At 49.0% G+C, this 26,954-nt stretch overlaps 2 protein-coding genes across 3 annotated transcripts; one reads left to right on the top strand and one right to left on the bottom strand.

The window, feature by feature from the left end:
- The first annotated feature begins 12,834 nt into the window (after positions 1 to 12,834).
- LOC112891192 (thioredoxin reductase NTRA) lies at positions 12,835 to 15,808 on the top strand. Its single transcript, XM_025958124.1, has 2 exons — positions 12,835 to 14,014; positions 15,507 to 15,808. The coding sequence occupies exons 1-2, from the start codon at positions 12,982 to 12,984 to the stop codon at positions 15,575 to 15,577; spliced, it is 1,104 nt and encodes a 367-aa protein (XP_025813909.1). The 5' UTR covers positions 12,835 to 12,981; the 3' UTR covers positions 15,578 to 15,808.
- Positions 15,809 to 23,605: 7,797 nt separating this feature from the next.
- On the bottom strand, positions 23,606 to 25,513 carry LOC112889782 (AT-hook motif nuclear-localized protein 25-like). 2 transcript variants are annotated; one of them, XM_025956551.1, is made up of 2 exons: positions 25,271 to 25,513; positions 23,606 to 25,118 (listed from the first exon to the last, which is right to left on the bottom strand). In XM_025956551.1, exon 2 carries the CDS (start codon positions 25,005 to 25,007, stop codon positions 24,051 to 24,053), a length of 957 nt encoding a protein of 318 aa, XP_025812336.1. In that variant the 5' UTR covers positions 25,008 to 25,118; positions 25,271 to 25,513; the 3' UTR covers positions 23,606 to 24,050. The 2 variants fall into 2 exon arrangements, with proteins under 2 accessions (XP_025812336.1, XP_025812337.1); XM_025956552.1 differs by having other exon boundaries at positions 25,212 to 25,286.
- Between the last annotated feature and the right edge of the window lie 1,441 nt (positions 25,514 to 26,954).

The raw sequence follows: 26,954 nt of genomic DNA, 5'->3' as shown, positions 1-26,954 counted from the left end.
CGCGCGTAGGCGGTGCGAGATGTGACGGCGGTCTAGTCCGCTGTTGGACCGGAAAGGTTAGGTTTAGGGTTTCGACGGCGAGTGGATTTTCATTAAAACACTTTAGCGCGCGATTTAATTTGGTGAGTTTCCAGGGCGTCACAAACCTACCCCACTTAAATGAATCTCGTCCTCGAGATTCGGCTGGCTTCTAAACAGATGGGGAAATTCCTTCTTTAGGGCCTCCTCGCGCTCCCAAGTTGCCTCCTCCACTCCATGTCTGCTCCATTGAACTCTGCATATCCGTACTTCGGAGTTTCTTGTCCTTCTAGTGACGGTGTCTAGGATTTTGACTGGCACTTCCTGGTACCGCAGATCCGGCTGTAGATCTATTGTTTCCACCGGCACATGCTCTCCCTCGGGTATTCTCAAACATCTCCTTAATTGCGAAACATGGAATACTGGATGTATATCTGACATTTCTTCTGGTAATTCCAGTCGGTACGCCACGGCTCCGACTTTCTTTAGAACTCGATACGGCCCAATGTATCGAGGGGCTAATTTTCCTTGTACCTGAAACCTGCGCGTCCCTCGAATGGGTGAAACTTTGAGATAAACAAACTCTCCTGGATTGAAACTTATTTCCCGCCTCTTCTTGTCTGCGTAGCTCTTTTGTCGGGACTGAGCTGCTTTCAATTTCTCGCGGATCTCTGCTACTTTTTCTTCTGCCTCTTTTATGAAGTCGGGTCCTTCTAGGGCACGTTCTCCCACTTCCGACCACATTAGAGGAGTTTTGCACTTCCTTCCATAGAGAGCTTCGAATGGCGACATGCCCAGGCTGGCTTGGTAACTATTGTTGTACGAGAATTCTGCGTAGGGCAGACTCTGTTCCCAATCGTTTCCGTAGGTCAAGACACATGCTCTCAGCATATCTTCCATTATCTGGTTCACCCTCTCGGTTTGACCATCCGTCTGTGGGTGGTATGCGGAGCTAAAATCTAACTTAGTGCCCATGGCTTTATGTAGACTTTTCCAGAACCTAGATGTAAATTGGGTACCTCTATCCGAGACGATTCTGCTGGGCACCCCATGTAACTTCACTATATTTTCCACGTAAAGTTTTGCCAGCTTTTCTCCGCCATAAGTGATCCTTACGGGTATGAAATGTGCCGATTTAGTGAGTCGATCCACAATTACCCATATGGAATCGTGTCCTTTCTGTGTTCTGGGCAGTCCCACTACAAAGTCCATCCCTATCTCATCCCATTTCCATACCGGAATAGGCAAGGGTTGCAATAACCCCGCCGGTTTCTGATGCTCGGCCTTGATCCTTTGGCAGGTATCACAATGAGCCACAAATCGTGCAATATCCGCTTTCATCCCATTCCACCAAAATTTTCGCTTTATGTCCATATACATTTTGGTGGATCCTGGGTGGATAGAGTAGGCCGAGTTATGGGCTTCGTCCATGATCAATTGCCGGAAATCTCCATTCTGGGGTACACAAATCCTGTCCTCGTACCATAATGTTCCCTTATCGTCCACTCTGAAACCTGGCGCTTTGTTTCCTCCAGTTTGCTTGCAGATCTTTACTAACTCCTGATCCGAGCTTTGAGCCTCTCTAATCCTATCCTCTAGGGTTGATTGGACGCTTAACAAATGGCTGGATCCTCGAGGAACAATGTGCACATTTAATCGTGCCATTTCCTCGCGCAGGTTGTCATTCTTGGGTCCATAGGATTTCCGGCTTAAGGCATCGGCTACCACGTTGGCTTTCCCAGGGTGATACTGAATTTCCAAATTGTAGTCCTTGACCAATTCCAACCATCTTCTTTGCCTTAGATTTAGATCCGGCTGAGTGAAGATATACTTCAGGCTCTTGTGGTCGGTGTAAACCTCACACTTATTCCCGATCAGGTAATGCCTCCAAATCTTAAGGGCATGCACTACGGCTGCTAGCTCCAGATCATGGGTCGGATAGTTCTGCTCATGAGTCTTGAGCTGGCGGGAGGCATATGCAACGGCTTTCCCGTCTTGCATCAGTACGCACCCTAAACCTTGTCGGGACGCGTCACAATAAATGACAAAGTCCCGATGAATGTCCGGTAGGGTCAGCACTGGGGCGGTTGTCAGTCTTCGCTTCAATTCTTGAAAACCCTTCTCACAGGATTCTGTCCAAGCGAACTTTTTCTCCTTCTTGAGAAGTTCCGTCATGGGTCGGGCTATCTTAGAGAATCCCTCGATAAATCTCCGATAGTACCCGGCTAAACCAAGGAAGCTCCTGATTTCACTAACGTTAGTTGGTTGCTGCCAATTGGAAACGGCTTCGACCTTCTCTGGGTCCACTGCTACGCCTTCCGCAGTCAGAATGTGACCAAGAAAAGCTACTTTCTCCAGCCAGAAGTCGCACTTGCTGAACTTGGCATATAACCTATGTGCCCTCAGCTTTTCCAATACTACCCGCAGATGTTGCTCGTGTTCCTGGATACTCTTAGAGTAGATAAGTATGTCGTCGATAAAGACTACGACAAACTTATCCAGCTCGTCCATAAACACTTTGTTCATGAGGTTCATAAAATAGGCAGGGGCATTGGTTAGTCCGAAGGACATTACGGTGAACTCAAACTGCCCATAGCGGGTGACAAAAGCTGTCTTAGGGATGTCACTTTCCCTAATCTTGAGCTGAAAATATCCTGACCTTAGATCGATCTTGGAAAAGTACTTAGCTCCTTTTAGCTGATCGAAAAGGTCATCAATCCTAGGGAGGGGGTACTTATTCTTAATGGTAACTTCATTCAGTGCCCGGTAATCTACACACATCCTCATACTCCCATCTTTCTTCTTGACAAACAGCACTGGGGCTCCCCATGGCGACGAGCTTGGTCTGATGAAACCAATCCTCTGCAGTTCCTCTAGTTGCTTCTTTAATTCTGTCAATTCGGAGGCTGCCATCCTATAGGGTCTCTTGGCTATCGGAGCTGTTCCGGGGATAAGGTCTATGACGAACTCTATATCCCTATCTGGCGGCATACCGGGAAGCTCTTCGGGGAACACATCTGGGTATTCGTTTACTACCGGGACTCCTTCTAAAGGCTTGGCTTCCATGCTAAATACCATTGGATCAAACTTACTATCTCTGGTTCGGCAGATTACTTGTACCCCTTCGTGGTTTGTTAGGTGTACCACTTTGTCGGTGCAGCCTATGAGACCATTGTGCCGGCTTAACCAATCCATCCCAAGGATCACGTCTATTCCCCCAGGCTTAAGTACTACCAAATCTGCTAGAAAGTCTACCCCACTTAAGTTGATCCTTATCCGTGAACAACCTAATTGGCATTTGATGTCGCCTCCAGGCGTCCGGGTTAATAGGGGTGTTTTTAGTAGTACTGTAGGTATTTTATGTTTTTCCACATAGCTCGAGGATATAAACGAGTGCGATGCTCCAGAATCAAATAACACTGTCGCCAGAGCTGAGTTGACTAAGTACTCACCGAGCACTACGCCCTGAGCTTCTTGAGCCTCCTGCGCGTCGATGTGATTGACGCGGGCTCGTCCAAATGATTGCTGCTTCACTTGCTGGCTGTTGTCGTTGTTGCGGACGGGCACTCGGTTGGCACCGGTCAGGGCTGGTCTGGGCCCGTTCACCGTGTTGGAGAAGGCCGATGTTGCCGGTTTGTTCTTGGCGTAGGGGCAATTGGCGATGAAGTGCCCCGTCTCACGGCAGTTGAAACAGGCCCTAACATTGTTGTTGTCGGGGGTGGCCTGACTTGCATTGCTTTGCGGGGCCCTCGAGGTATTCTGGCTTCTAGGCGGGGCCTGTGATCCTGTCACCTGGGACTGAGTTCTATACTGCATTGGGGCCTGAGTTCCTGGTGCAGTATAGCTGGAATTTCCCTGCTTCTGGAAACGGTCTTGTTGGCGAGCCTTACTTTCCAAGAACTTCCGTTTGTTGTCCTTTCTTTCTTCGGCCTTGGCCCTTTCCGTGAGGATGACCTTGTTCATTAGGGTGTTGAAGTCCGGATAGATTTGGGGAGTAAGCAAGGTCCGTAGCTCCGGGCTTAGCCCCTTCTTGAACATGTCTTGCTTTTTGTCGTCGTCGTTCACCTCTTCCGGCGCATATCGGGCCAATTCTATGAACCGGTGGGTGTATTCTTCCACCGTCATATTCCCTTGTTGTAGTGCGCGGAATTCATCCGCCTTGCGCTTCATAGTGGCTGAAGGGATGTGGTAGCGGCGGAACTCCCTTACAAATTCTCCCCAGGTGATGGTGGAGGCATCTTCGGCGGCAGCACAATAGTTCTCCCACCAGGATAATGCCGTTCCGGTGAGCTGGTGGGCTGCCAGAAGGACTTTATCCCGGTCCTGGCATTCGAATGGTTCGAGCTTCCTCTGAATTACCCGTAACCAGTCGTCCGCATCCAACGGGTTGCAGGATCCGGCGAAGGTGGGTGGCTTGGTCCTTAGGAAAGCCGTCAGCTTGTCGTTCATGTTCTGCCCTCGTGGCTGCCGGTTAATGAGGGCATTCGCCAGGGTTTCCAGTATGAGAGTCTGGTTATGGATGATCTGCGCCAGGTCTCCGAGGGGTGGGGGTGGCGGTAGTTGTTCTCCTTCTTGACTTCCCCTTCGGTTCTGGCTTACTTCTTGCTCTTCTTGGGGAAGATCTTGTTCAACGGGTTGCGCTCCGACACTAGCGGCTACGGGGTTCCGGCCACGGGAGGCCCTCGCGATGTTCCGGGGAGTCACCTGTTGATTGGGTAAATTGGGGTTACGGTTATGTGATGTTTAAGTTGTTTGATTCGTATATATATAAGGCAGAATCTACCTTCTGCCGATATCTATATAATTAAGCAGCACACAACACATCAGCACACAACATCACAAGCAACAAGCACCAACTATTTTATTAAGCAGGGGGAATACAACTTAGGGGTACGACTAAGTCTCGTGCCACTCGGCCAGGGTCTTGCAAAAGGACATGTCTTAAACAGAAAGGCTGGGAAGGCATCACTGGGATGGCGTCGGTCACTCTACTTGCGTGGTGTGTCTTCCTCCGGGGCGGACAGGGTGAGAGGTTCTCGCTCGCCGTCTCCTGGGTTCCCATCTGTCAGGGGTTGCATTGCAGCATCCCCTCCATCGGCGGCAGCAGAGCTTTCAGGGTTCTCGGGTGGGGCGCGTGCGCTCCCGAAGAGTGATCCCCATCCTATGACGGGCGTCCCGAGTAAAACGTGGTCTTCCCCTATCGCCGGGACTGGTGTTCCACTTTGGGTCCAATCTTGCATACGCCGGTCTCGGGCCTGTCTAAGGCTTTCTTGGGCGACAGCTTCGCTACTGGCCGCGGCTGCGGCTCTCGCCTCGGCATGGGCGGCTCGGATCTGCTGTATCCTCACCGCGAGCTCTGCTTGCTCGGCTCGGTGAGTCTGCTCCCTCAGAAGGTTGGCTTGCTCGTCAAAGAGTTGGTCCAGGGCGGCTAGGTAGGTAGCCACTTGGTACAGGGGCCCTTCCTCGTGGCGACGTCGCTCCAGGTTTCTCATGCGCGCTTCCCAGACTGGGGTTCGGATGGCCGGTGGGAAGAACTTCGCTGGTGCAGGGGCGAGGTGTTCTTCAAAAATCCGGCACAAGTAACGGAGTGCTTTTCTGATGGCCAAGGGGTAGGTATCTTGGTGTCTAAACCCTGTGGCGGTCGCGCGCCAGGGCTGGATGTCGGGGTAGCGGTTGCTCCTGGCGATGACCAGGATCACCCTGCAGCGGAGGGTACCATGGTGCTCGTACTCTCGGCTGTAGTACCTTGGGCGCTCCGTAACGCCAAGGTCCTCTAGGGTGTTGATCAAGAGGCTGGGGAATCCAGGTGCAGCTTGGCAATCGCCCTGGGTCCATCCTTCCTCAGCCATCTGAAACAGAAGTAGGGTAAACAACATGGTACAGGTGTAAAAGCGAGTAGATGATATTTATTATTACAACAAGGGTGGTACAGTTTTCATGGATACGTGGTCATTAGGGTAGGGTTTTTGCTAGGGGTGCTAATCCTATCATGGGGATTCTTCCTCGGTCCTGATAGAGCGCTTCTTTATTGGAAGGAACCGATCCATCTCATTTTCGGTCTGAGTACCCTTGTCCCAATGGGTCTCCATGGGTTCTTCTTCTTCTTCTTCGATCCATCCACCTATCCCGTTGCGGCTCTCGTATTCTTGCATCTGGGCTTGGAGGGCGGCTAAGGAATACTCGGCGTTTGCGGCTCTTGTCCGTTGTTCCTCCAGCTCCTGGGTTAACTTTTCAACCCCATGGATTAGCTTCTTCAGTTGTGCCGACTGTTCGCGGCAGAGTGCATCCAGGCCAGTAAGGTAGATGGATAGGTGGGAGACCGCATCTTCTAAGTCTTCTTCTTCTCGTCCAAGTCCCCTCATCCGGGCAATCCAAGTGCGTCCACTTCTTTCAGCGGGTGGGAAAAATCCCATAGGAGTCCGCTGGAGGTGGTGCCTATAGAGCACGCGCAGTCGGCGTAGGGCTTTACGGGCGGCCTTTCGGTAGGTGTCGGGGAATCGGAAGCCCTTTGTGGAGATGAACCAAGGGTCCACCTCAGGGTAGCGGGGGCTTCTTCCCACAAAGATCATCGTGTCGCACCGAAGGGTGCCACCGGAGATGTATTCTCGGTAGGCGTACTCCGGTGTTTCCATAACCCCAACGCGTTCCAGGCTGAGCAACAATAACTTAGGAAGGCCAGGCTCTGCGTAACAGACTCCGTTGACCCATCCGTTGTCAGCCATCTGGAACAGGGTAAAAGCCAGGGGTAAGTGTGCGTGCAAAAGATACCTAAGCTAGAACAAGCCTTAGGGTCTGAAAGGGGTCTCGCTCCTAGGGTCACGTCCTACGGCCAGCCTACGGCTCTGATACCACCTGAAGCGTCCCCCCCATCAGGGAAGACTTAAAAGTGTCACTTTATCAGTCCCAGGAGGCTGATAACACTTTTATTACATCAGATGGTTCATCACCGTACAACTCTGCGCGGTAATGGGCAGTGAAGCGCCACTATCGCGAGGATTACAACCAGAACCCACACAACTACACTAGCTACGAACAAAGGATCATCAGAGTCTTGCGCCATGCGGAGCTCCAATGGTGACCTCACCCACAGGCAAGACTGGGTGCAGGACGGAACCCTACTCGTCGTTCTCGGGGTTGTAGTCGGGATCCTCCACTGTAAAGTAAGAACGGGGTGAGTACAAACGTACTCAGCAAGTCCAATCACACCCACGGGGGGGGTTATAACAGAATTAGATGCACAGGATAATTCAAGGATAAAGTTACGGTTCTTTTGCGGAAACACAATTATATGCAAGGGTTCGTTTTAAAAGCATTTTTCAGAACAAGTTTTCAAGTGTCTAAGTACGCACGATGTCGATCCTCACGGATCCAGGTTTCAAACCGCTACCGGACTCCCCGTCCGTTGTAGCACACAACACCATTGCCGGATACTTTTAAACAACTCACACCAGTTCAACCCTTCCCAGAGAGAAACACTAGTTATGTGACCACACCGTAACTTGCCCAATCCCGTGGGCACGGCTATTCGAATAGATTTCAACTCTGCAGAGGTGTGCAACTTTACCCACAGGTGGGGTACCACAGCACGAACACCTTAGTGCCGGTGCAGATCCCATCGAAGCCCTTACCCACCGTAGCTAGACCTGACTAGCCATCACGGGATCTATCAAGGGGTCATTCGACCTAGCACCGAGGTTTAACCGGGGCATAAGTCACACAGAGCTTATCCCGTCTCCTTGATCACCCGTTGCTCCCAGCTCTCCTGATGGCTAGCAGACTAACTAGTGGGGTTAGGCCAAGCCGTTGCCCATACAACGGTCAAGTGGTTCGCACTACGAGAAGCTAGGTGAGATGTCACATCAACTCGGTCCTTAGGGGTGACAAGATGGATATCTCCCATCCACGCTCAACCACACAGGTACGAGCACACTAGCGGCAATTCACACAGAAATGCCATCCACGCTCAACCACACAGGTATGAGCACACCAGCGGCAATTCACACAGAAATGCCATCCATCTCATCTAACTCGCTTTTCAAAACCACATTTTATCCCTTCCCACACACACGCATTTCCTTTATAAATCAGGCATTCAAGGTATGGTTATTTCAAACCAGGGTGGCTATCCTACCGGGTTTCCAGCACGCAAAACAATGCAATTTTATAAAACAGGCCACTGGGTCGTGTTTATAAAAACTAGGACAGAAATATGCATCAAAGGGCGGAATTGAACTTGCCATCGTCCAACCCTTGCGGAAAGTCCTGATCGGAGCACTGTCCTTCGGGTTCGGGGTCGTAGTACTGGTCCTCAGTTGCTTGGTCGCGGTCGGGAACCTCGTCGTTCACTCCGTGTCCTACGACGCAAACAAACAGACACACAATCAAGCGAAAGAACTAAAAGCTTTTACCGATAGGCTTGAATCGGAAATAATTTGGTTACGGAGTTAGGGGCAATATCTCTGGGTGGTTTCTTAATGGCACAGCTAAAACTATACTAGAAGTGGAGTGGTAAAGTTTCGGGTCAATCGGAGGTTGTTTCGCACATAAAATGACGAGCCAAAGATGGTTTCAGTGGTTAAACGGGGTTCGAGGGCTTGTTTGTAAATATCCGGAAAGAGTGCGGACCTATTTGTAAATCCTAGAAATACTCAGGGTACTCTGAAAGGTGTCGAGTGTATTTAGGTTTACGTAATCGAGGGGTTTGGTTCGAAATACTAAAAAGAGTAGGGTCTTTTAGCAAAAAGGGGGGGCATCTAGAGGAGGGGGGGTTCCTTTGGGTATTACAGGAAAAAGGAGGGGGCTTCGGGCAAAAGCGCCCCTTCTTCCTCCTCCCCCGCACAGAGCAGAGAGGGAAAAAGGGCGCGCCGGCGGCGGCCAATTCCGGCCGGCCGGGGCCCGGGGCGGTTCGGGGCTAGAGGGAAAAGAGGGAGGGGGAGAGGGGGGTTCGACCCCCGGCCTCACCTCGGGCCGGGGTGGCGCGTGGGAGCGGGGCGACGGGCGCAGGTGGCGGCGGATGCAGAGCGCGGCGGGGCGGCGCTGGGGCTTCGGGGGAGGCGCAGCTAGGTGGCGTGGCAGGTGGTGGAGGTGCCGGGGATGCCAGGGGGCCTATTTATAGGCACACACGGGCGGCGGTGGTGGAGGCCGGCGGAGGGGGGGGGTCGGCGAGCGGTGCGGCGCTTTAATGTCGCCCGCGTCGCGACAGCACGGCCGGCGAGGCCGGAGTGACACGACGGCGCGGCGCAGGCACTGTGCGGCACGAGCGGGGCGTCAGCGGCGGGGCACGGCGAGCGCGCAGGGAAGAGGGCCGTGGCGGCGCGCGTCACGGCGTGCGCACGTGGGGCGGTGGCTCAGCAGCGGGCGGCGCGACGTCGCGGCCGTCCGGTCGACGAGCGGCGCGGGCAGCTGTGCCGCGCGTGGCATGCACAGGGAGACGGGCGGCGGCGAGGACGGGGTGCCAGCGACGGCCGTCGCGGCCACGCGTGAGCGTGCCCGGATGTCGCGGCGTGGTGCGGGCCCGAGGCGCGGCGCGGCGCGTGGCCACGCGGTGCGCGTGCGCGCGTCGCGGCACGGCCGGGGCGGGTGGCGCACGGCGCGAGCACGGGGGGGTTGGTGATCGTGGCTTGAGCGCTCGGTGCTCGGCGCGCGGGAACAGGGAAGAGAGGAAAAGCAGGAAGGAAGGGAGGAGAAAGGAAAGGGAGAAAAGGAAGAAAAAGAAAATAAAGGGAAGGGAAAGAAAAAGAAAAGGAAGAGGAATAGGGAGAAAGAGAGGAAAGAAAAGGAGGGAGGGGGGGGGAGGTGCCGGCGCCGATCGCGGCGGCGGCCGCGGCCACGCGTGCGAGATTCTCGCGCTGCGCGAGAAGAACAGTATCGCTCCGGCGCTGATCGCGGAAAGCGGTCGCGCGTAGGCGGTGCGAGATGTGACGGCGGTCTAGTCCGCTGTTGGACCGGAAAGGTTAGGTTTAGGGTTTCGACGGCGAGTGGATTTTCATTAAAACACTTTAGCGCGCGATTTAATTTGGTGAGTTTCCAGGGCGTCACACGGACGAGGTGCCAGGGATTCGGATGCCACGATTGGGGTCACCCCTCACCTGCTGGACCGCCAGGCCACCACCGTCGAGGGTAGGCAGTGACACCAGGATCGCCATCCGCATCCCCTGGTCTTCACACAGAGCACTGGTCCCTCTCGGGAGCACCAGCAGCTCCGGGGCGTACGTCTCGCCGGTCATCCCCCGGATCAGGACCTCCAGCTCCGCGTCGGACAGATCCGTGCCGGCCCCGCACTCAATCCTGCTGCAGTCGTTCACCCCGGTGAACATGCAGGCCATCCTGGATCGCTGTTGCAGGGGAGCGATGCGGCGCCTCAGGAAGTCGCCCAGCACTATCATTGATGGCCGCCCCTCGCCAGAACCTTGACCCGGTCCATTACTGGGTCGAGCTCTGTCTGTAGGGATGGCCTGGCTTTCCAGCTGTTGCGGTCGAGGAGGGGCCCTCCGGTCAGCAGCTCGAGGCGGTCGTTGGCGTCGGTCATGGCGATGACCCAGTCTGTGTGCCAGTCCTCCCACTTAGCGCTAGAGAAGGCGCTGATGTAGGAGCTAGACATCCCATGCCGCAGCTGGAAGTAGTAGGCGCCGATGGCGCACCTGCTCCTCCCAGATCCGACCAGGGCGTAGAAATGTTTGAAGATGGTGGCACAGGGGCGGACTCCCACGAACATCTCCATGAAGTGGACGAACACCGACACGAGGAGAATGGAGTGGGGGGTGAGGTGCTGCAGCTGAAGCCTGAATTCCTCCAGAAGCAAAAGGAAGAAGGAGGAGATCGGAGGGGCTAGTCCGTAGGTGATATACGAGTTGAAGAGGACAAATTCCCCCACGACCAGGTCATTGAGGGAACTCGAACCTGCCCGGATCTTCCCGGCAAGTTCCGGTGCGGTCCAACCAAGGAGGCGGCGCACCAAGTCAAGCTGCTCTTGTCGCTGGAAGCAGCGAGGATGGCTGAGAGGAGACATGGTGGAGATCGCCGCAGATGCGAGGGAAAGGATCGTGCGGAAAGCAGGAAGGGAAAAAAGCACCGGGCGAAAAGAGCAAATCGCAAGGGTGCGAGAGAAGACGAAAGGGCACAACAGCGTCTAGAGAAGGCAAGTGCGAAAAGGTAGCCAATCCCCGCGGCGCATGGCTTTAATAAGGTTGTTCCCCCTTTGAACTCCACGGCGACCGGGGGAACCCGAAGAGTCGATTGCACCAAGCACCTGCCTCTTACCCTGTATGACCGGTGGACCGGGGCCCGCCAGTCATAGGCATGGTCACTGGAGGCGGGAAGAAAAGGTGGAATCTGAACCGCCAGCACAGTGGGACGTGCGCGGATAAGACGGGGCGACAGGGCGTAAGGCCCGGGCCTGACAATTGGGGGCACGGTCTCCGGACCTCCCCCCATGTACTAGCAGGTGCAGTGCCTCCACGTGCCCGCAAGGACGAAGTGCTCAGGAACAGCTACCACGGGTCCGGACCACCGCGGGATGGTCTTGGGCCCCCACGTGTGGAAGCCGGACCCCCAGGGGGCCTGAGCGCCTGGGCCAGCCAGGGGGGCCCGGACCTCCCATCCCACCAGGGAGGAGGTCCGGTGCCGCCACGTGCCTCTGAGGAAGCGGCCGCTAAACTAGCACCGCCACGTGTCCGGTGGATTCTAGCCTTCTACGAGAAGCTAGCCTAACTACCGTATTAAATGCGGGTGGTTGGGGTGCGCGCACCCAAGACAGGGCATGGGCTGCCCTCTGGCATGTTGGGCAGGTACGGGTGACATCACGGTAAGCCCGCTAGTTACCAAGGCGGCGCGTCACATCACAGCGCCGCGTACGTGGGCGAGGGACGTGTGGTCACATCACAGCGCTGCGCGGGTGGGCGAAGAGTTATTATGACCTGCTGCAGGAAGGCCACAACGTGCGCTGCTACAGTGCGCAAAGGCTATAGCACCATCAGTATAGCCCCTTCGCCTATCAGCGGGAGCTGACTCTACATCGACAGCACGACTCCCTCTACGCATGTCAGCGGCAGCAGACCCTATGCTAACAAGACGGCACAAGACCATATCCAGACGGAGGATACACACGGAGGCTGATGAGGAAGATCTCCAGATCTGAGACATTTAAGGCTCCAACGTGTACTTTATTTAATATATCGCCGGGTCCACCTGTCGGGGCCCCACTCAGTGTACGCGCTCCCCTTGAGCCTATAAAAGGGAGAGCGCGCACGTTAGAAGAAAAAGTTCTCACACACAAGAGAAGACACACGGACGCAGAAGTTCACGCTCACGCAGGGCTAGAAGTTGCTCCCTCAAACTTACGAGCAATACATATACATCATACAGTGGACATAAGGTATTACGCTCAGGCGGCCCGAACCACTCTAAACACGTGTGTGCTACTCGTGTTCATACGCCTCTAGATCAAATATTCCTTGACTATCTCTAAACTCATCCTAAGCTAGGATTAGGCGGGTGCACTCCGCCATCCGGCTGGAGAAATCCTCCAACACATACAGGAGTAGCTAGCTGCGTGGCAAGAATCTAAGATGCACGAATGCATAAGGGTTGCAGTGCATGAGGGTGTCCTCATGAATGCTGATGTTGCGTGACATCATCATGCCCGTCACTCAACCATGGGCAAGTCGCAAAGTGTGAAACGAGGCAGCCTCACATGTCGTCGTGTAGACAAACACAACCGTGTCCAACATTTGCTCTCCCTCGTCTGGTCGCCTGTCCACCACGGCGACCACACCACACGTTCACACCGCGCATAAGATCCACCGAGCCGGCCGCACACCACACCCACGCGTGTGCCGGCCCGTTCGATCCCATTCCCCGGCCCAGACCGGCCCGGCCCGCAGCCACCGAGCCGAACTGCCCCCAACCCCGCCGGCTCCGCCCTTCGGTTCGGCGTCCGCCGCCGCCGCCGGGCTGCCGGGCTTGATGAGCCTCTGCTCCAAGCTCCTCGCGCTGCTCCGCAAGTCCCGCGCGCTCACCACCAGCGCCACCACCGCCGCCGTTGCCGCGACGGCCTCCGCGACGGCCAACGGGATGGAGGAGGCGGCCGCGGGCCCGCTGCGCACGCGCGTCTGCATCATCGGCAGCGGCCCCGCCGCGCACACGGCGGCCGTCTACGCCGCGCGCGCCGAGCTCAGGCCCGTGCTGTTCGAGGGCTGGCTCGCCAACGACATCGCTGCGGGGGGCCAGCTCACCACCACCACCGACGTCGAGAACTTCCCGGGCTTCCCCGAGGGCATCCTCGGCGCCGAGCTCATGGACCGCTGCCGCGCGCAGTCGGCCAGGTTCGGGACCAAGATCCTCACTGAGACCGTCACCTCCGTCGACTTCTCCGCCCGCCCCTTCCGCGTCGCCTCCGACGACACCGTCGTGCACGCCGACTCCGTCGTCGTGGCCACCGGCGCCGTCGCGCGCAGGCTGCACTTCGCCGGCTCCGACGCGTTCTGGAACAGGGGCATCTCCGCGTGCGCCGTCTGCGACGGTGCCGCGCCCATCTTCCGGAACAAGCCCATCGCCGTCGTCGGCGGCGGGGACTCCGCCATGGAGGAGGCAAACTTCCTCACCAAGTACGGCTCAAAGGTCTACATCATCCACCGCCGCAACGCCTTCCGCGCGTCCAAGATCATGCAGGCCCGCGCGCTCTCCAACCCAAAGATCCAGGTCGTCTGGGACTCCGAGGTCGTCGAGGCCTACGGCGGCGCAGAAGGCGGCCCGTTGGCAGGCGTCAAGGTCAAGAACGTCGTCAGCGGCGAGGTCTCCGACCTCCAGGTGGCCGGGCTCTTCTTCGCCATCGGGCACGAGCCGGCGACCAAATTTCTTGGAGGGCAGCTCGAGCTCGATTCCGATGGGTATGTGGTGACCAAGCCCGGCTCCACGCACACCAGTGTCAAGGGGGTCTTCGCCGCCGGGGACGTCCAGGACAAGAAGTACCGCCAGGCCATTACTGCCGCTGGATCAGGTATAATGTCTTCAAGCTTCACTGTGGTTTTAGTGCTGCTGTTTTTCACAATCGATGGTGCCAATAGCCAATTTGTGCAATTCTGGGGACGAGTCTTGTTTTTTGTTGTTGTGCTGGATCCAAGTTACGTTATGAAATATCATTGGTGGATCCAGAAATGGAACATGCCCAATGCTAGTTAGTGGGACGCAAACGACATTGCTTGTTTGCACTTGAAATAAATCGTAGTAAAGTACATTCCTGGCTAAGCAAATATCCAATTTAGAAACACTTGATCCTCTTCTTTGCTAGGAATATATAAATGGCTGAAGTAACAAATATGGAATAAATAGAGAACCTATGTTACGCCATAATTATGCTGTTTACACAAATGGTCGCATCAGCTTCGTCAATTTTCAGATAACTTCACAATAAGATCCCATCAACTGATTCCATGCGAGCAGTTGATGTTCACAATGTACCTTTTGGTAAGGACTGCTCCTTGCTAAGATGGTGTTTGTGGAGGATTAAGCAGTGATGATTGATAAGATGGTGTTTGTGACTAGACAAAGTAGTTTCAAGTGATGCATTTTATTAAATCTAATATGGTCACAGGAAGCGGGTGTTGTCATTGGTTCTGTTCCCCCACATTGTTTAGGTGATTTACATCATGTTGTTTTCTGGGATTCCTGAAGCTCTGCATGGTTACTTGCAAGTTTGGGAAGCCCTGCTTGTTCAAAATGGTTAGGGAAGGGTGGTACATCCCCAAGTTTCCAAGTTTGATCCTTACAAGAATTCCATAAGTTTTTTCTCCTAAGAGGCTTAAGGCTTCCGCATTATTTTGCTCAAAGCGTACCTTTATAAATGTTCTAGGCATTCAAACCATATTCTTGCTCATTCCAGTATTGAGGTTCCTTCTCTATTGTATTTGAAAATACCCAAGATTGTAGGAATAACCGAATTTCGAGTTATACTGTTGCATTGATTTTCAGTATCCCCTTGCCAAAATAGTTCGGTAAATTATTGTCTTGCGTTTGCTACTTAAGAGGCATGCCAGGAGTTAATCGGTAGTCACATATAATTGATTCTTTTCATTTTTATTTATAACTTGATATAAATGATCTAGTTGGACAATTAAGACAGATAAATCTAGCGCTAAGGGCAATTATCATATGCTGGGAGCAGCACAACAGTGAAACAGCTACAAGGAACTACCGTTAGATAGATATGGTTTCTTTTGTTCTGAATATTGTGTTCTCTGTTTTGATTATCCTTTTTTATTTGTTAACTGTGCGAGAACTATTTTGTTTTGACATGATCTTTTAATGAAAAATCCATGTTAAGACATAATCTATAACTTCAAGCTATGTGAAAGTTTAATGGACTGGATGCTTTGTTTCACTCTGTTATGTGTTTCTGAAATAGTTGTCAGTTTCAGAAATGGCCACCCATGTACAATTATTGGTTCTCTGAACAATTTTCTAATTCTGTGGGAACCCCTTGGATGGCGCAGGTTGCATGGCTGCTTTGGATGCAGAGCACTACCTGCAGGAGGTTGGAGCACAGGAAGGGAAGACCGATTGACTATATCTGGGCCAAGCGTCTTGCAGCCCTGCGAAAACTCCTCCATTGATGCCAAAAGCTGCTCTCTGATGTGATGTGGTATAAGCAGTAGATATTGTTGGTCTTAGGCCTCAAATTACGATACATTGGAAATTTATTTCAAATTACGTTACATTGGAAATTGATTCTTTGAGCGTGCACAAGCTTGTTTCAATTATTTCGAATCAGTTACTGGTTAAGTACACTTTACAAGTTTGTGCTTCCGGGTGTGGAAGAAGGTGGCAAATGAGCTTCGAAGGCAGATTCTTCTAGCATGGCCAGGGCAGCCGCCATTGGTTGCTTTGGTAGGGTTTTCTGCATTGGCGATTGATGTATCGCAACTAGTTCTATTGCTTGGGATTTGGGAATGTTTGACAGTATATATCCGTTAAAAGTATTTTAGAAAAAGTATTAGAAATGCGTTCGTACTTTCAGGTTTAATTTATATTCCATTCGACGTATGCCTTATTTGCATCAGTCTCGCCTTATTTCACAATATTGTTGAAGAATCCATCCAGTGTTACCACCTCCTTAGGTATTATTACCGTATTACCAAACATGAAAGCATCTAAACCGGTGCATCAAAAAATCATCCAAAAATACGAATGGATGCAGCTTAGGGTTTATTCCCTCCGATTGCTTCCTTATCGTGACCTCGTACTCAAATATCTGAATGGTTGGGTAAACAGCCCCTGATGTAAGTCTGGCCCAACTAGGCTGCAGCTCGTATATGCTGTGGGGTCTTAAGGTCTTGTTATTGTTTGATCTCATCTTTGTATCCTAGTAAAGTGGTAATGGTAAAATCAGTTTTTTTTCCCTTATCACGGCCTCATCTTCAAACACGCGAGACACATAGGTAGTGATTGGTTGGGTTATTTACCCAACACAGGCTTATGAAAGATAATTTTGAATGGTTAGCTAGACATCCCCTAATCCTAAGTCTAGCCCAACTAGTGCAAAAGAAGGCCTTAAGCCAGCCCACGCTAGAACCCCACGGGGCGAGCGTGCTAACAAGCGGGGCTCTGGGCTTCCAGGCTGATGAGTATAAACTCATTACCGCAACAAAAGATAAGGTGACCACACACTTAAGCTTATTCACATGCTCCCTACAAGATATTTAACTAGTATATGGCCATGCCCTTTCTGAATTACTTATGGACAAAATTAATCTCTGGAATGCTATTTAGATTCATGAGTTGATTGCTTGAAATATCTTAGTTAGCAGGTGTTTGGATCCAAGTGCTAATGCCCAAAATTGCTAAAGTTTAACATTAGTCCATGCAAATAGGAGTGCTAATGGGTGGCTAAACTTTAGCCATAGTCAAGATTTAAAATTTTTACAAAGGTAAATGTGCTAATATGTGCTAAAGTCTAGCATCCGAGTTTAGCCCATCCAAATAGACCCTTAGTATGGTCATGCCATTTCTATGCAGGAGTGGTTCAAGTCAAAAATGATATATGGTGAAGTAGCATTCAATTTTACTTGAATCTTTATGGTCTTAGAGCTTTAAAGATCTGAATAACTTCAACACATCCAAACCAAAGATGACGTTGCATTAATTTGTAGGTTTTTCATGATCAGAAAGTTTAGTGCTGATTATTTTCATGTGCCTCAATTCTATTTGATTCATAATTCATCCTTTCCTTGTTTATTCTCTTTTTTTTCGTATGTGGTTGATTTGGACACCATGCAAACCCCGTGTACTGATCCTCGTGTACAGTGTGTAGTTATTTTCTTTAATTTTGTGTTAGCTCTTAAACTTTATTTTGTAATGGCCCTGCGTAGATAGCTTCACTTCTTTAAATTCTTTACTAACATGAACATCTTCTATTATTTCTCCGTGGCAAGTAAGAGGCTGTTGGAATATAGGACCAACAAGGCAGGGATGACCATGTAAGGACTATGTCACTCTCTCTTGAAACAGGATACCACTGGTAAAAAAATAGTAAAGCTATGGTATATCATGAAATTCAAACAGGAACGCTTTCTCTCTCTCTCTCTCTTTTGGAAAATAAAGAGAGCAACTCTTTCGAAAACCATAGAAGAATGTATACGCATTCTGGAGTGACTGCGTCTGACGCCTCAACGTACCGACGTACGAATGGATACAGAACGAGCAGGTCAGCAGCTGAGCTCGGCAGGGACTGGGATTGCCTTTGACGAAGAAAGGATGGCGGCCAGGCTTCAAAGCCGTGCAAGTTCCAAAGCTGTGCGAGGTCACTGTGCAAGGAGCAAGGGGAACCGCGCTCTATCTCTCGCCTTCAATTCGGGCGGCTGGAACGAGGTGGCTAGGCGAGAGAGCTTTGCTTCAATTTCAAGGGTTGCAGTCCTAGCCTCGCCGCCTCGGAGGACGACAGAGTGCACGAGGCCACAGATTGTGAGAATCCAATCCTTGACGTTTCCCTGTTCCGTTGCCAGCCCTGTGCCTGTAGGCTGTAGCCCCTCTCTCCTGCAGCGGCAGGTGATAGCGTTGCGCCTCTGAGCAAGTACAGCCGCGGACGTACAGACCGCCATGTCATCCTGACGAGGTGGACTGGTGGAGGACTGAAGGAGAGGAAGAAAGAAAGAAGTCAAGAAGACTGCCTGTGCACGCACTACGAATTTCCCCGTCGACCTCGATCTCTGTACGTCAGTCGACGGCAAGCAGCAGGACAGAGGTCAAAGAACCAGCGGATATATTCCGGTGAGGCAGCAGCGCCGTCGATGCCTTGGGGCGGCATGTTAAATGTATTTTGGTAGCCTATCTAATGATACTTTTCTCCTTTAACTTAATTACTTAACTAAAGATTTAAACAAATACTCTTTACTACGGATTGAATGTCAAGTTATCAGTTCTTTTGAAGATGGGGTGAGGAAGGCTTGTTTGGTTTGGAGGGGTTTATTATAAACCCATAAACCTCTTACACGGAGGGGTTATACGGAGGGGTTTATTATAAGCTTCTCGCATAGAAGGGCTTATTATAAGCCTAAAATGGTGTTTCATTGTAGAGGCTTATAAACCCCTCACATGGAGTAAAGGTGAGAGATGTTTGTGAGATCCACAGAAAATAAATCTCATAAAACATTCTTTGGAGGGGTTTATGGGTTTATGGGGCTTATGCGCATAAGCATCACCAATAAGCCCTCATGTTTGGATAAAAGGAGACTTATTAGGAATTTATTGGCGGGGATTATAGTAAGCCTTTCCAAACCAAATAGACCTTAATTTGTGAAAAATGAATGTGAGCCAATGTTGGAGAATTAGAAGAGTCTAGGCTAATCCAATTTGTAGTGCCACGTGTTTATGTACTCTTCTGGGGGAGAATTAAATAAACATCAATAGAGGTGCTGTCTCTACGTGGCAATTTAATGATATCTCTAGTATTGATAGCAAATCACCTATAACGTATTAGATTGTTTGTTTGCTCTCTATATTATATAATCTAGCTTATGGTCTACGACACCATGGTAAAAAGATCACTCTGGACCATCAAAATAATGTGAAATAAGGTAGTCTAGGGTTGCTTATCTCATTATAATTACCATGTTGTTCTTGGAGCATAAACTAAATTATATAATCTGGGAGGAAACAAAAAGATCTTAGCCTTATGTATAATTTCTCCCTTTGACATGCTCGTTGTTTTAAGTTTTATTTACAATCTTTAAAATATTTGATTTATGGCTTTCTAAACAACTTTAGGTTACATTTTTCAATTTTATCCACCTTTAACTGCCACGTTAAATAATCATTTGCATATACATTCACACTTTAGAGAATATTAATTGAGCGCTAAAGAAGTAATTCTTTCCAACTCCTTAATTCTTATGCCAAACAGTGAATTAGAGATAGTACATCCAGTGTTAAACTTGTCTCTAGGTCACTGGCCTTGGCTTACAGCTTTGAAGCTATCTGTCTCTCTAGAGCGGCTACCTGTGAGCATCTCCAACAATCTCTTTTTCCCTAATAAACGCTAATATCCAGCAATTCTCCAATGCATCTTCCTTTCCCTAATTATTAGTTTGTCCCAATATTTCACTCCAACTCGCCTCAAACAAAGAAATAATTTTAGATCTCCATATATGTTAGTTATATTAGTTGTATTGGGATGAGATTATTAAGGGTACTACAAAGGAAAAAGGTCATTTTTACCTTCCTGAACTTTGGGACAAATCTGTGTTTCCTCCCTAGATAATGAAACCGTCCGCCTGAACTCCTCGGACTTGCGATGCCGGACATATGAACTACCTGGCCGGTTTCTCTCAATGGTTTTGCTTTTTTCTTTTATGTTTATTTTGGCTGAATTTTTGAAAAATCATAGTAAATAAAAAAATCATAAAATGAAAATTTTAATTTTGTTGGACTTTACACGCCTAGATCTATGCAGTAAACATATGATATGATATAATTTATTAAAAAAATTTATTATACTTTTAGATATATACTTTTTTATAATTAATTTATAACTATAGTTACCGTGGTCCAATTATGGTAAAATTTTTATGGTGGGATATCCATTATATGCAGAAGGTGTAGTAAACTTTTTATACTCATTGGATCATATATGCTTGAGCAATTAAATTCCGAGCTATATCAGAGACTCTTTAGTTTCTTAAGCATGCAGGATCCAATGAGAATAAAATTTTTACTACAGCTCACACATATAATGATTATCCCACCATAAAAATTTCATCATAATTGGACCACGAAAACTGTAGCTATGAAATAATTACAGAAAAGTATATATCTAAAAGTACAATAAATATTTTTACTAAATTATATCATATCATATGTTCACTGCATAGATCTACTCATGTTGAGCCAACAAAATTGAATTTTTTATTTTACAATTTATTTGTGATTTACTATGATTTTTTAAATATTCAGCCAAAATAAATATAAAAGAAAAGGAGGAAAACCACTGAGAGAAATCGGTCAGGGAGATCATGTGTCCGGTATCGCAAGTCCGAGAATTCCAGGCGGACGATTTCATTGTCTAGGGAGGAAACGCGGATTCATCCCAAAGTCCAGTGAGGTAAAAAGAACTTTTCCTACTGTAAAATATCTCCTCAATAATCCATTAAAGTGATATTGGGATATCCCAATAACACTTTATTAGAAGATGTTATTGAGAGACCGTTGGAGATTCTCTTAGACCTTCATAACATAGAGCGCATGCATTGTTATGTAATACTCCATCCGTTTTAAATTGTAGATTATTTTGGTAAATTTAGATATATATAGTTTTTTATATGTATCTAGATATAGTTTATATCTAAACGATCTATAATTTGAAAAGGAGAAAGTCTCTAGATTCTATTGGATAGGAATCACAATGTATTGGTACATAACTACATATGTGCATCGAACGAACATTCCTACTCTAGGAGACGCACAATGCTTTTTGAGGTTTGGCTCATCCCGTTAGCTCTTAGTTAGTCTTAACCTCAAAGCCAAGCCTCACTCATGAGATTAAAATACTCTAGTTCAAGAATTTTTTCCTCTAGAGCTTGGTTATCTTCCCTTCCTTAACTGGCAGGTTTAATTGATTTATCTTTACTTTGGCAGGCTTTTGTTAAGACAAGGCTTATAAATCTATATAGATAGCTATTTCATGCAACAAATCGATGTTCTAACATGGTGATTTTGCTTTTATCATTATGCGTATGAATGATTTGATTTCACTAGCCCCCTCATGTTAAATTCCTTGCTCCGTTTCTATTACCTAGCCATTAGTGGTTTTATATTTTCTTAACTAGCAGTTGTACACTTTACTTCCTCTCCAGAAAGAATTGATGATAAGTGGAAGGATTTGGATAGAGTGATGTAGAAAGTTAGGATTGTGGAGAGGAAATTGTAACATAAAGATACATGGTGTCGGTGTTTTACCACAAAGTTCACCGAGGATACCCCGAGGTGGTGGATTTGTAGGTAGGATGTCACCGAGATCAGAAACTTGAAGGTGTTAGCAACACAAGATTAACACAGGTTCTTAACGTAATAACCTATATCGTGTACAGTGGTTTGTATTGCCTGAGATTGGTTATGCCTTGGAGGAGGGTCACTGCCCATCCTTATATACTCTAGGGGACAGGGTTATTGGTATTCTAATCCGATATGAATTTAGGAATCCTAAAGTAATCATATCGAGTAGTTTTCTTCTATACCGACTAGTCTACTTGTATCCAAATACATTACAACACATGTAAGATATAAGACATGCCACATCCTTTATCCTAGAAATATCTGTGCCATATAAGCAGTCTCGTGATCCTAGATTTGATGCATGGTATAGTACCAGGAAACGACATCGTTACTGTAGATGGACTATTTCACTGTGTGTCAGCAACACGAATCCCTCTGCGTAACTGCAAAGGAGGCTCGTCCTCATCGGCATCATGCCATCTCACTCCATTCTAACGCTATTTAGATGTTCAATACAGCAGTGCCAAATGAGGCAATGAGCAATAAAGTTTTAAACCGTAAAAGTAAATAGCTCTCCTTGAGCTTAACCCATAACCATTGCCAATTTCACTTGTGCGGCCTTTTCCTCGTTTTCTTTAAGTCCTGACAGAGTCCTAAAATCACAAAGATAGGATTTCATGTTCAACTGTTTATTAGCGCCCCCACCTGTCCATAGGTGATCTGTGGTTCTCCCGTAGATAAAAAAAGCCCCTCCGATCTGATCTAGAAACTGTTCAGATTTACTTCCCCTGGTAATGGTAACAACTGCATCGGGATTCGGGTAAAAAAAAGAAGCTCGAGCCGTTGGGGTTCCAGGGGACCTGAACCTGACTCGGCATCTCCACGGAGAAAGCAAAGTGTGGGACCTAGGAACAGTACGAACACAAGGCCCTTTTGGGTCTTGTCGACTGCCCAAACTGTACTTTCTGCAGAAAGGCCCCGTGAAGATTTGCCAATTAGGCCCAGGCTACGTCCGTGAACAGAAAGCAAAAAAGAAAAACGCACCAAAAGCGTAAAATTATAATAGGGTTTGAAACGTAGAACTGGTCCTTCAAAATCCAAATCTTACAAAAAATTTCGTAATTATTTCAAGAGGTTTGAGATTAAGTCACTCTTTCTTTTCAATTTTGATGCTGAGCAGTGAACAGTGGTGGTACTTGATGGCACTGGCACCTTCTTCTACCAACCTCGTTTGGACGAGACAAAAACAGACAAGGCAGCCTGTACAAATGTGACACTAGCAGCGAGTAGTTACAGAGGGAGGGCTGCTGGACTGGATGCCAGCTTTTCCGTACCCGTACACCCTTTCCCTCACTCAATCTGTTTTTTCTTTTGTAATTTTCAAAAAGAAAATGTCTCTTTTCATAAGACGCGCATGCAGTTCAAAGTTTTCATCGTAATCTTTCACCAACAATTAATTTCTCCAGTTATACATTATATGATGTCAAATGAATATGGTAAGCTAACATGGTAAGACAAGTTTGTAATATTCTTGCACCGAGTCAACATTCTGACGTTTTAAAACGAAGGAAATAAGATTTAGACATAGAAAAACAAGTTTTGACTATTGAATTTACAATAATCAGTACAAACTCTATGAAATACTGAAAAAAATTACTCGTTCCCGGACATGGTATTGAGTTAGCATTGGATTAATTTCACAAACTACTCAATATCTTAACCTAATACACACGAACCTATTACCATTATTCCTATGCAATAGATCTATGAATAGCTTGGGCTCCCATCAAACAAACTCTGCAATTTCTTTTATTGCCAACCGAGCTCGTGTGTCAGCGAAAGTGCATCAACTTTTACAATTGCCCAGCTACTCATGAACACATCGGGGCATGTGGATTTAGCTAGTACAAAATAAGGGAGTACTCACAAAATTGTAGTTTTGTGAGAATGTACAACAATGGCTGTTCAAAAAAGAGAATGTACAAAAATAACTGCGTGATTATGAAATGGGCACATAGATATTGAAGGTTTGTGGCTGAGAAAACAAGGTAGGTTATTCGTTCTTTGCAATTTTTTCCTCAGTTAAACAACAGTGTGAGGCAAAAAGAAATGAAAAGATGATAGCAGTAGTATAAAGAGTGCAAGTAGTAAAAAGGACATAATAATTATCCTTCTAAATAGAAGTAAAAGGCAAACATCATGACAACTTGACAAACATCATTATAAAGCAAAAGATGACAGGATGGTCTCTAAACAGTTAAACACTGGACCTACTGACCTTCTTGGATGTTGTTGGACCAATAGATCACCCAAAAAATGGACTTTCATTGTTGGTACTCACTTTGCCATAGATGGTATATGTGTACATCAATTTGGATTATTCCCCATCGAACCCCAAGTGCTGCATGCATTATCAGCACCCATCACATTGCCTTATGCCCTTGTCAAAGTGTAGCCTTCAACCAAAATGCATGATCAGGGAGCTCCTCCATCATGGAATCTTCTGACACTTGCCCTGATGCAATGCCATTGCCAAGAGCTTGGTATGTAGATCAAAATGGTGGTCTCCAGCTGCCAAAGTTGTCACCTGGCAACTGGTAGCCAGCCGCGTTCCCTCCAAGATCGTACAGTGACATTCCATGGCCAATGCCGCCGCCACCAGCATCACCTCCGGTCACCCCTGATGATTGCGACGCCTCCTGTTGCTGTGGTTGTTCTCCGGCCGCTTCTGCTTCACCTTGGGGCTCAGTGGCGGCTGCTGTGGCTGCGGTAGCCGCGGCCACCTCTTCCTCACCCTCCAGCGGCAGCCGCTCGTAGACGGCATTGGCGAACGAAGCGGCCATGAGGACCACGGGCCCGGCGGCGATGAGCTGGCCGACGACGTTCCCACCCACGACCTGTCCCTGGCCGCCGGCGAGGTACACGCTGAGGCTGCTGGCCCCCGGGGGCGCGGGCGGCGGCAGCACGGTGCCCGTGAGGGACAGGATCTCGAATTGCCCGCGCAGGGGGGCGACGAGGCTGCCCGGTGGCTCGGCGCCTGGCTGGCGGAGCGCGACGTTGGAGACGGAGCCGCCGCCGCTGAGCACGCAGACCCCTCGGCCGCGGCGGCGCGCGTACTCGGAGACGCACTCGACGATGTCGGCGCCGGCGGCGACCTCGAGGACGTGGGAGTGCAGCGCGTTGGGGCTGTCCCGCGTGATGATGATGGGCGGCTTGGGCTTGTTCTTGGACCCCGGCGGCCGCCCGCGCGGCTTCCTCGTCTGCCCGCCGGACCCGCCGCCGCCCTCCGGCGGCACCAGGGCCGACGACGAGGGCTGATCCCCGCCGGGATCGACGTTGCCGGCTGGGCTCTTATCGGGCGACGGCGCGGAGCGCTCCATCTTGACGTGGGAGGATGGGGAGAGCGGCGACTGCTGGTGCTGCAGCTGCTGCTGCTGCGCGCGGAGGAGGTCCAGGTAGTGCGACGCAGCCCCAGCCTCGCCGCCGCCGCCGGGATCCATTCCAGCCATGACGCCCTCACCGCCGCGCTCCCACCACTTGCTCGCCGCCAGCTTCTTGATCTCGCAGGTGCCCGCTCCCAAGATCGTTTCTTGGACAATCTGCTTGACCGATCCCCAAACCTACGCCATCCGCCATGGACGTCGGACAGGAATTAAGCTCCAATCGGGAACCAAACATTTGCATATTCCAAGCGGGGAAAAGGGAGGCGATACCGAAATCTAGCGGTGACAAACCAATGGCCGAATCTTGAGAGAAGAGAGAGGGAGGGTACCTTTGGCGAGTGCTCCTCTACCACTACCAGTAGCTAACAGCAGGAGTGTGGGGGCGCTGAGTTCTAGAGGTCAGAGCGCACGCGCGCATCATGCATCTCTCCCTAGTCCTCGAAGCAAATCTTGGCCGGCGCGGTGCGGCGCCGCCCAAGCAAAAAGCTCTTGGGGACGGTCAAGATTCTGGAGGAAGGAAGGAACTGGGGGCAGCAAGAAAGAGGCGGTAGGTGGGCTCTAGCTGGGGCCAGCACTGGCGAAAGGCGAGGAGGAGGAAAGCTGGAAGGGGAGGACCGATGGGGAATCGCAGGAGGTAACTGAAGGGAGCCATGACCGGTTTGCAAATTACTCCTCCCTCCCTGAATTCCGGTGACAGATTTTGGCGTTTTGGCGAGGATACGGGGAATACCTCTTTGGAACCCAAGATTTTCAAAACAAACTTCCTATACAGCAATCTTCTACAAAACCTTAGATTTCATATGAAAAATTATGTACACCTACAAATGCCAAGTCCCAATGAGATTTTAGAGTTCCGGGGTTTTGGGAGGGTTTAATGACCATCCGACTTGAATTGTTCGCGGGTGACAGTGTAGCGTGGTTGTGAAGGTAAGAGCAGAGTAGGGAGCCTACGAGACGAAAACACCAATAGCCAAGGACAACACCAATACATCAATGGCGGTGGTAGTGATGAAGGAGCAAAAAATAGGCTATTTGTGTGGCAGCTCAAGTTATTGCGGTAACCCAGATTTGACGTTAGAGGTATTTGATTTTAGGGACAAACTTCAGTCCCCGTCACATCAAAGGTTTGATTACTAATTAGAAGTGTTAAACATAAACTAATTAAATTACACAGATGGAGATTAATTTGCAAGATGAATTTATTAAGCCTAATTAGTCCATAATTTAATAATATGGTGCTACAGTAAATATGCGCTAATGATGAATTGATTAGGTTTAATAGATCTCGTGAATTAGCCCCCATATGTGTTTAGTCCTCCTAATTAGCATCCGAAGATTTGATGTGACAAGGACTAACTTTAGTCCCCGAAACCAAATAGCCCGCTAAAGGTGGATGATGATGATGATGTATTATTTTCACAGGCACATGGAGGGAAAGAAAAGTAGGGCACAACTAGGAAGAAGATGAAGTGGGAAGCAAGGGGTTGTATATAAACATCTTGGTGAGAGGTGACTGATCAGACAGCGGAAATTAGACCACTTACTTGTTTAGCATCTCCCTTTTCAAAAATCAAGAATAAGATAAGTGTAGAATTGGATTTACCTAGTACTAGGAATTATAATGCAATAAAGTTTTTGTTGAAGTGTTTAGATAACATAGAAGTAGAAGAGAGGTAGACAAGAAGTAAAGTTTGCAAGAGGCTTGATCTAATATTGTTGGATTCTAAGATTACCAATTTTTTGTTTCAAAAGGGCATACAAGAAAATTCCTAAAGAACTACAAAATTCCTCCATAGATCCTATGTTTTTCAAAGGTCTCAACTTTAAACCTAGCATTTGGGCATCTTTTAGACTAATTTGGAAAAGCATGATTTCATTAGAATTTTGTAGGAATTTCACTCGGCTCCTATGCATGAACTTCTCCTAAATTACTTTAATTTCACAATATCGTAAAATTATTCATTTTAACTATTTTCTTTATATGATGTTAAAAAATTGTCAAATATGATGTTA

Source organism: Panicum hallii, chromosome 4 (assembly GCF_002211085.1).
Source record: "Panicum hallii strain FIL2 chromosome 4, PHallii_v3.1, whole genome shotgun sequence".
NCBI lineage: Eukaryota > Viridiplantae > Streptophyta > Magnoliopsida > Poales > Poaceae > Panicum > Panicum hallii.
The sequence above is the reverse complement of the archived record's forward strand: the minus strand, read 5'-3'. Positions and strand labels throughout refer to the sequence as shown.